Source organism: Lissotriton vulgaris, unplaced genomic scaffold (genome assembly GCF_964263255.1).
Source record: "Lissotriton vulgaris unplaced genomic scaffold, aLisVul1.2 SCAFFOLD_1715, whole genome shotgun sequence".
NCBI lineage: Eukaryota > Metazoa > Chordata > Amphibia > Caudata > Salamandridae > Lissotriton > Lissotriton vulgaris.
Window position 1 is genome coordinate 12,255 of NW_028246546.1, and position 9,625 is coordinate 21,879.

At 39.6% G+C, this 9,625-nt stretch overlaps 1 protein-coding gene across 1 annotated transcript; it reads left to right on the forward strand.

Annotated features, from left to right (window-relative positions):
* The first annotated feature begins 2,111 nt into the window (after positions 1 to 2,111).
* On the forward strand, positions 2,112 to 9,256 carry TADA2B (transcriptional adaptor 2B). Its single transcript, XM_086949454.1, has one exon. It carries the CDS (start codon positions 2,117 to 2,119, stop codon positions 3,101 to 3,103), a length of 987 nt encoding a protein of 328 aa, XP_086805580.1. The 5' UTR covers positions 2,112 to 2,116; the 3' UTR covers positions 3,104 to 9,256.
* The last annotated feature ends 369 nt before the right edge of the window (positions 9,257 to 9,625 follow it).

Below are 9,625 nucleotides of genomic sequence, written 5' to 3' on the forward strand. Positions count from 1 at the left end.
GATGACAGGGGTCTTTTACGTATTTTGGTACACAGAAAGTGGGGCCCTGGCTATGACTGAAACGACGATATCAATTATACCAAAGACCGGTATGCAGCCCCACATTTTGCAAGTACTTCTGTCAAATATCTTTATTGATAAGGACATTCTGCCCTATCCAATCCATGCTGCTTCATTAAAGTGTGTGGCATAAATGAAAACAAGCAGAAAGTAAAGCATTTGCTAGATAATGCTAGGCAGGCAGAGAGGGAGGCTGTTGTGCTCTGCCTTGATGCTGCAAAAACATTTGACCAACTTACCTGGGATTTTATGACAAGTGTTTGAGTCTGTGGGATTCCGGCGGCTCTTCCTAAATGGGTTCAGTCCACCCAGCTTTGCTCGAAGGCAAGGATTTAGTTGAACAGGTGGCAAATGGGTCCAGTGGAGATATAGAGAGAGATGAGGCAGGTCTGCTGCCTCCTCCTCCTCATTGCTTTTGTCCTGGAGGAATTTTGTTTTTTTGCAGAAGATGAAGGACTAGTCGAATATCCAGGAAATCTGGTCAGAGAGGTCTGATTGTGACTGGAGGGACAGCGTTTTTACAAAGCCTACATGTACATTGTTCTGCTGGTCGGTGGTAGGCATCCAATATTGAGAGCAGACTGACCCTGACTTTGCTTTATATATGCAGCTGAAATCTTCATCTTTTTACACTCTGCTAAAACCTCAGAAGTCCTGAAGGAAACAGATGCTGTCTTGAGTAGTGGGGGGGACTGGGAAGGATTGCGGCCCTACACTGTATTTGTTTCCGAGTCTCCCGCTTCGTATAATTTGAGACCTATCGGCTGCCTGCTAGTTTCTATTCTGCATACATTTGGGAATGGACAAAACTTAGTCTGAACTTGAAGTAGTCTTCAGATCACCAAGAAAGGGAGGTTTTAGTGTACCCCAGCATACCCCACCTTGGACTAGCAAGTCTGTGGATCTGAAAAAAAGGTGGGATGGGACATTACCTGGTAGTTTGGAACAGACATGTGGTGTTTGGTCGGTTTGTCCATGTGAACATGTCATGATCCTGTGATATTCCACTGAAGGGAAAGATGCTGATGCTCCTGAGCAAGGGAGGTTAGAAAGTGGAAGTGCACACTTAAAGGGCACACCACTGGGCAGGGAGAAAGATGGGGGAGCGGTCTTTCTGAGGGCAAAGAAGGGAACAACCAGGAACATGAGTGTACACTGTATTCTGGAAGCCGAAGTAGTTTTTTTATGGGGGTTGAATGTCTGGCGGCTGACCTGCTACTGTCCAACCTCTTTTATTGTCAGGAAGCAGGTGGTTTAATCAGAGGTCTGCTGCATCCTTGTTGGTGGAACAAATCAAACAAGGATGGAATCGGACTTCATGGCAGACCACAGTACCCATACCCATAGAAATGGCGTGGAGCTCTGAAAAAGAAACAAGAATACTAAAAGGCGTGGTCGAAGAACGGTCTGGCCAGTTCTTGTTTTTAGGAGAAAAGAGTCTTTTCTGTTCGGTGGGTTGCACCTAGTGCTAATTTATTTAAACTGGAAGCACAATGTAATCTTTTAGTTCCATCAAATCAGTCTGAGTTCTGTACTCCTGTAGCAGAAGAATTATGTATTGGAAATGTGCAAGTGAGACCTAAATTGCATAGCCAAATAGTGAAAGACCTTTTTGGAATAGTCTATGTAAGTGCATCATCACTTTTTAGATTGGTTTGTGTTATTAAAGTGCACTTAAATACTTTTAGAACAATACCTTGCAGCAGCCACAAATATAAAAAAATACTTTTTTTGAGGTAGTAATGGCCAGGGCTTGGAGGGAGAGGCCGTGCTCTACCAGAATGCCCTGGTTGTAAACCGCTGTAGTAGGACTAGTATTCATCGTATTTCAGCTTCTATTCAGATCTGTATGTAAACAATGCCTAAGGGGTCGTGAAACCATACATAAGCATGCTACATGGTATCGGAATGATGTCACCAAATGTTTTTTTCCTGTCCATGGGCTATTCTAAAAAGCAGTTCAGAATAAATGCATGAATCAAATGTTTCTGTTCATTGGTGCCAAATGTTTGTTCTGATATACACCTTCTTTGTCCTCTCTTTGTTATAGGAGGATATGGCAGCCCACGTCGGTGCCTCACGAACTCCACAAGAAGTAATGGACCATTATGTAAGCATGTACATCCATGGGAATCTAGGGAAAGCCTGCATTCCTGATACTATCCCTAACCGGGTGACTGACCACACATGTCCTAGTGGTGGTCCTCTTTCCCCCAGCTTGACCTTACCTCTGCTTCCTTTAGACATAACTGTCACTGAGCAGCAGCAGTTAGCTTATATGCCACTTCGGGATGACTATGAAATTGAGTACGATAATGAAGCAGAGACTCTTATCAGTGGACTTTCTGTGAACTATGATGACGATGATGTTGAAATAGAATTAAAACGGGCCCACGTGGACATGTATGTCAGGAAACTAAAAGAGAGGCAAAGGCGAAAGTGCATCGCCAGGGATTATAATTTGGTTCCTGCCTTTTTGGGGAAGGATAAGAAGGACAAGGAAAAGCCTGCAAAACGTAAAATTTCAAAAGAGGAGAAGGAGCTTAGGTTAAAATTGCGACCTCTTTATCAGTTTATGTCCTCAAAAGAGATTGAAGATTTTTTTGAGAATGTCCATAAGGAGCGTATGCTTCGAACAAAGATCCGTGAACTGCAGCGTTATCGAAGGAATGGAATCACTAAGATGGAGGAGTCTGCAGAGTATGAAGCTGCCAGGCATAAACGGGAAAAGCGGAAGGAAAACAAAAGCTTGGCCAATTCCAAAAGAGGGAAGGAAGAGGGCAAAGAAGGAGAATTTTCCTCCATTGAAAATTTGACTGGTTTTGAATTGTTGTCAGATAGAGAAAAGGTGCTTTGCAGTACTTTGAACCTCAGTCCTGCTCGCTACTTGACTGTAAAAACTATAATTATTAAGGACCATCTTCAAAAAAGACAAGGTATACCATCTAAAAGTCGCCTTCCTAGTTATTTGGACAAAGTTCTTAAGAAAAGGATTTTAAATTTTCTAACAGAAAGTGGTTGGATATCCAGAGATGTATCGTGAAGGCTATGTTGTGGGGACACAATGGGCATAAGCACAAAAGGTTCATCTTCCAACAGTTTACTTCCATCTCCAATTGTGTTTTACATTTTTATACACTGGAGAAGATGTTATTTTTCTTGCTGTCTAAAAATGTAGCAGTTTGTAAATAAGCAAACATAAATACTATACATGTTTGACTTCCATAAGTTGAAACAACTCTCTCCAAATTAACCTAATGTAAAAGATCCGATTTGTAGTTGTTTTTGCACAAATGGAATTTTTATAAAAAAAATGTTGATTTATTGCTACTTGTTTTTTGTGTTTTGCTGCTGTTCGTACAACTTGCATTTCGAGAAAAAAAGATCTTGCAGTGATTTTTAGCAAACGTTGTAGTTTGTTGTTTTGAAACGTATTTCAATTTCCCCATGGAATATTATATTCTCTATAAAACACACATTCGTTTCAGAAACATAGTTTATTTCCCATTTAAAGCCATCTTTTCGACTTTCATACTTTAAAACAAATGCTGGTTTAACGTTGATGAATACAAATTCATTTTGGCTAATCATTCATTTCAGAAACGTAGTTTATTACCCATTCATCTCCAACATAGCTATCTTTACGACTTTAAAAAAATGTTTGTTTAATGTTGACTAATAGAAATTCATTTTGCCAATCCCACATTGTAATGTAATTACTGCTTTACTTCACAGTTTATAATTGCTAATATATTTAGATTAAAGACGAAACTGGATTTTTTAAATCCTTAGACAAGAGCAAAAGCTAAATTAAAAATAAATACAGGTAATCCATTTTTCTGGCTCTTATATTCAGGGTTTAGCTTGGCCTTCTTGACCTCAATATTTGTATGCTACTTAAAGAGAAAACGCTTTGACAGCCATGGAACATGCGCCTAGGTACCATCTCCATCTACCTGCACACTTTTTCTTAGATTGGCTCCTATTTGTGTTTAAGGTGATCGGACAAATATTGCACTGCAATCTGGGCCTGTGCTTGCACTGCCATTTCTCATTAGAGGAGACCACAATCTACAACTGTGGATTATTGAATGTTATTAATTCCGTAATTTGTACAGAGGCATACGATTCTTGCCCTTTTGCTTCAATATCAGAGAATTGTTTTCACTTTTGAATGATTGGGAGGAAACCGCTGTTTAAAATGTGTATTCGGTGAATTTAAAGGTATTATCAGGAATATCAGGCATGGCTAGACCTCCTTTATCTACATTGGAACCCTGTGTTATGTGCTTCAATGGTACCCACACCCCTTGCCTTTCCGGGAGTCTTCAGAACTGCTGGAACAGGCTCCTCAGCCAGGGACTTAAGGGTTCGCCTCACTAGGCCTGTGGCAGCCATAGTTTCTTCAGGTGACTGGATATCAAAAGTTTGATCTATTTACTAGAGTGGGTTGATGATTAGAACTTCCAAAAGCCAAGTCCTCTCAGCGCTGTGGAACGTCACACCTTAATTTGGCAAAAGCATTGCGGTTTTAGGGAAGTGTGCTAGAAGATTCAACGCTAAGTTCAGACTTCCTCAAGATGAAGGGTCTATCATATCTCTTCAATCTGTTCACCTTCCCATCACTCCCCAAACACAATCTTGCATAGTGTTGGCACTCAGAAGAATCATAGACTCGTTCATATAATTTCTTATCCTTTGTACAGGAGTTAAAACAAACTCCATCTACAGGAAAAAGTTTGTAGAATCCCTTCCTATGTGTGTATTAAGTCTACTTTGCTATATTAAACTGTAGCATGTAGATGTTGAAGGGCCTGACCAAATTACTCTGACTGATACGCTAACTGGCATTCTGATTAAGGTTGGCCCATGGCCATGTACTTGAAGAATAAATATTTTGCACAGCTATTTATATGCCAACAAGAATCTGATATGCCAGTACGATTTGTCCTCTTTCAGCTTGAGTTTGGCGCTTAATGGTTGCTCACCATGTTAAAATAACTGTTGTGGGTCTAGTTTAGACAACTGTTGTGGTTTCTTTGAGGAGATACCAGTGTATTTGTTGCTCTAGAAATCCTCTTCTCTCCAGGGTGTCATAAGCTGGCAATGCATATGGTGTGAACTCCACCATAGGTGAACAAAGTAAAGTTCTCTGGTGCTGGCACAAATAGCATATCTGAATAGGAAGGGCTTTCCATCTGCTGTGGACGTTTGCGACACGTCACACTTTTCATTTCGCTACCCTCAACGCCACCGCTGCATGGTTGGGCATCTGCAACAAAAAGTCTTCCCACCCTGATATCAGGGTATATCATAGTTAAATTCATCTGTTGCGGCACTGAAAGAGAATAGGTGTACATTATCACTTTTGGGCCCCTGCCAGAGTTGTGGTTGTAGGGTTAACTCCAAGTAGAAATCTCCCTACTCTGTACAGATGCATTGTTTTCCTTTATGTCCCACTCCTCTCTGCATCTATGTTGAGTCTGAGTCAGTTAGGTCCCATCTTTCAAACAGTCTGAAGCTGAAGGCAATTGCTACAGGTTTTTTCAGCCATGTGGAGAGCAAGAGAGTTATTCTACACTAACTTTACCATTGCAATGTTTTCTTTTAACACACAGGAATGAACACATGCACTAGTTTTGCTTGTAGGAAATGGTGTTATTGATGTAAGCGTTTGGAAAGAAATTATATTTTCTACCTACTTTCTAGATCGGGCTGTGAGGTTAAAAGGTTTAAAGAGACAGTTGCAGCAGACTAGTTTTGTCAGCACAGTTGTACGGTGACAAAACGTTCAGAGTTCTGGAGAAAACAAGCACACAACTTTTTTGACTTCAGACCCCCTTGGAGTAACGTTTGCACATGTTTTCCCATTGGCCCTCTCATTCCTTTATTGATTTGCAAATTTCGAATAGTTATGCATGCCCAGTGGTTCTGGTCATCTCCATGGGTCCTGATTCTTAGATCTGTGGGAGTTAAAGAGTACAACGGAGTGGAATCACCTGTTTGAGAAGAAGGGCTTAGTCCTCTGGCCTTTCCCTTAGGAACGGAGTTTAGCCTTCCTTTTTACCTGAATAGCTTGCCTCCTGCTTTCTATTGCCATTGCCATTGTAGTAAGATTTCACAGGTCGACAAGGAGCAATTCTCCATGCACCAGTACAAAATGATATCGCGAGTGGCTAATACTATTTTTAGCACGTATAAATATTCATGCAACAAACATATGGTTTCTCACACACAAATAGAACAATATTGAAAAGAAAGATACAAGCATTTTCTCAAAATGAGTTCATATACATAGGTGTGTCCTCGGAGGTTGTGCAGTATTACTTTCGTGTAATGTATTAATATTTTGTTTTTATTGAATGTTGTAACTATTTCTGTGAATTGTAGTGCTTTTTAAGTCCAGATCAGAACATTGATTCATGTCTCCACTTCTAGAATGCTTCAATGTTTCATGTGTGGTCACAGACCAATCAATTCAGTAGTATTTATATAGCACGGCCAATCACTCTGAGGGGGGTATCCAGGCGCTGTGCTGCAGGTATCCGTTGAAGAGCCAGGTCTTGAGTCCCTTCCTGAAGTGGTTCAGCGAGTTTGCGGAGGTGGAGGGTGTTCCCGGCTTTGGCAGATGAAAGTAAACGGACATTACAAGAAGTAGCTTGAAATCGCCGTCATGCGCTGCAAGGTTTTCTTCTTTCTCTGATTTAGTGACCAAATAGGAGTGGATAATTTAAATCCCATGCTCATTAAATCCTGTACTCCACAGGTGGCATGGCTAGGATTCCAATGCTGATGTCAGAATACCTTTTTTGGAGTCCAAATACTTAGCCAAGTTGTTTACTGTTCTTTTGTCCGCTCTCTACATGAGCATTTTAGGGATGTTTGCCCCATGACACATTATATTTTATTTCCAAGGGAAGCCCTTAACCTGAGAGAATTGCATGATATTTCACTTGGGTGGAGTTAGTATTTCATGCAATATCAACACTGCTCTGGAAGTATGATTGACTTCAAACATCTGGCATAGCTTTTTTAACATTTTGATTTCAGCCACAGGAATGATGTCTAGGAGACTGAAAGCACTTAAGCTTGATGTATTGTCTAATGTTCTGTTTAATAGAACGTTCTGTATTTAACTGCCAGCTGATCTTGCCCTCAGGCTGGGAAATCTAAATATTACAGGATATAAAAAGATTTGTACCTATTTGTACTATGGGTATTTTGAAAGCTGAGAAATATCGGTGATTATCTCTACCTGCACAGCATAGTAAAAAAAATCAGTAAGTCGGTCAATGCTGAAATGAATGGTTGCTTCATTTTGATCTCTTGGTGGAATTTTTAAAGTTGATCAATAACTGTCTCTCCATTGGATTCCCTACATGCTGACTATATGAAAGGGAGTGTAGATTAAGAACTTGCAGCAAGAGGGCTGAACTCCCATAGCCTTTTTGTGAGAAATGTTCTTAGCCCTGATTGGGTATAGATTATTCCTGGGTTCACAGACTAACTTCACCCAGAATTTGATTGTGGGTTGCTCCTAAATGTCCAGCAGTAATACCTGTTTATTCACAAACTACATTCTCAAAACATTTATCTGTAAGCAAGCATACTCGTAGATTTAATGAGTAATCACGTCTTATGTCTGGAGTAAGTATTCACATAATGTGGTTTGTGAATTTGGCGTGTAAATTCAGGCATCATTCGAAATGAGTCTAATACAGAAATTCTCATACAAAAAGCTTTGTGGACCAGGTGCGCACTAACGGACCCAGTCGGCATTGGTTTACAGACTGGGCAGATTTGTTTTTGAAATGGTCTATTTCCACATGCCCACAGCCCTAAAGTTTTTAAGCTGGACTCGCAAATCGAATAAAAGATATATTTTATTAGAAATGTCTCATGGTAAAAAAAGGGATGTGCCATCTGCATCACTCTGAAAATGAATACCTTATTCAGGTTTAAGCAAATCTATATCTTCAAGCTTCATCGAAAAAGAGTTGGCCCTCGTTCCGAGGTTGCAGTGTGAAAAATGCATTTTAATGGTTTTTGCTTGCTCAAACCTACAGTGCTTGGTGCATCAACTTTGCCATAAACGACAATCTTGACTTTGTGCTGTCCTTCCGTGGGCATGTGTTCTAATGCATCCTGCAGGCTGTATTGTCATAACAAGTGGGCTGATTATATATATTATCTGAAACGCATAGACTCGTTTGAGAACTGGCCGCCCGAAAGTGCCGTCTGATTCCCTAAGATTTGGGGTAAGAGTATAGTGGGATCTTGGAGAAATATAGAAAATGTTTTGTTTTTTGTTGCAGAAGAGGAATACAGCCCTATTGTCATCTAGGTGTGCCTCAAGCGCTGCTATAATGTATTAATTTTAAATTGCAATATATATATTCCATTAGAGAGAGTGACTCGTCATAATACACATTTTCTCCACATCTCTTCTGTGAAGTAACAAAGCAATAATGTGGGATTTGCTAATGAAATTCTGCATTGCACCTACCATTGTTAGCAAAATAGTCTGGAAAATGTCAAGGTAACTTTATAAATCTCAGGAAATGTTTTCAAATGTGAAGCTAGCAAAGTTTTCCCTGTAGAATATTTATTGGTTTCTGTCCTGTTCTTCTTTTTCTTTGTCTCTTGACTGATCCCTTTCTTATGGTCACAGCCAGCTCTTTAGCACTACATTAAACTACCTACGAGAATGGCCAAAATTTCCGTGTTCGTGTGTTGTTTCTTTACACAATTTATTTTTTAAAGTACGGTATAGAAAAACAGAAGTGTGGGAAATGAGCAGTCTTGTAAAAAAGCCATAATAGAAGAGGTCTAACCCAAACAATATCAATGCCATAGTTGTGGGAAAAATCAAAATGTGTACATGAAGAACTGGAACTAAAGTACTGGTGGCATGTCTTTGCTTCAGATGTAACACTACTTTTGTAACCTGTTTTAAAGTGTACTCTGCTTGATGGAATTATGTACGTAGTCTTTTGATAATTAAGAAAACTACAATGCTGGTATGGTGTTTGCTCACACACTCACGTAACTGCACAAACATTAGGAAAACTATATGATAATAGTTAAAATAAACCTCATAAAAGAATTGACTCATGGGAGAGTTACAAACGTTCAAAATAGTTTGCTGTTATTACTCTTGCAAGTTTTTAAATAAAAACATTTAAATATTTAAAAAGTTTTTCTACTTTAATTGTTTTTTTCACATAAATTGTGATTCTGGTTTTCAGACTGTGTGAAAGAGCAGATCTTCAGCTACTGGAATCTTCATGTTTTCAAAACTTTCAGTGAACAGTTGTGTATGTGTCTCACTGAATCCACTAAGGTGGGTTACGTGCTATCTACCAAATTGAATGGTGGTTCCAAATGTTCTCCAAAATTGCCTTCCAGAAGCAGCCCTTAAACATCACTCAAGAACTAAATAAAAGCAATACAGCTTATTACATGTATGTAGTTGAATATTGGCAATTACTGTATCTTTTGGCTTCTGCCAATGTATAGAAGGAACGCAACCTGTGAAACCAATTGTTCAAATGTTTCTCCCATG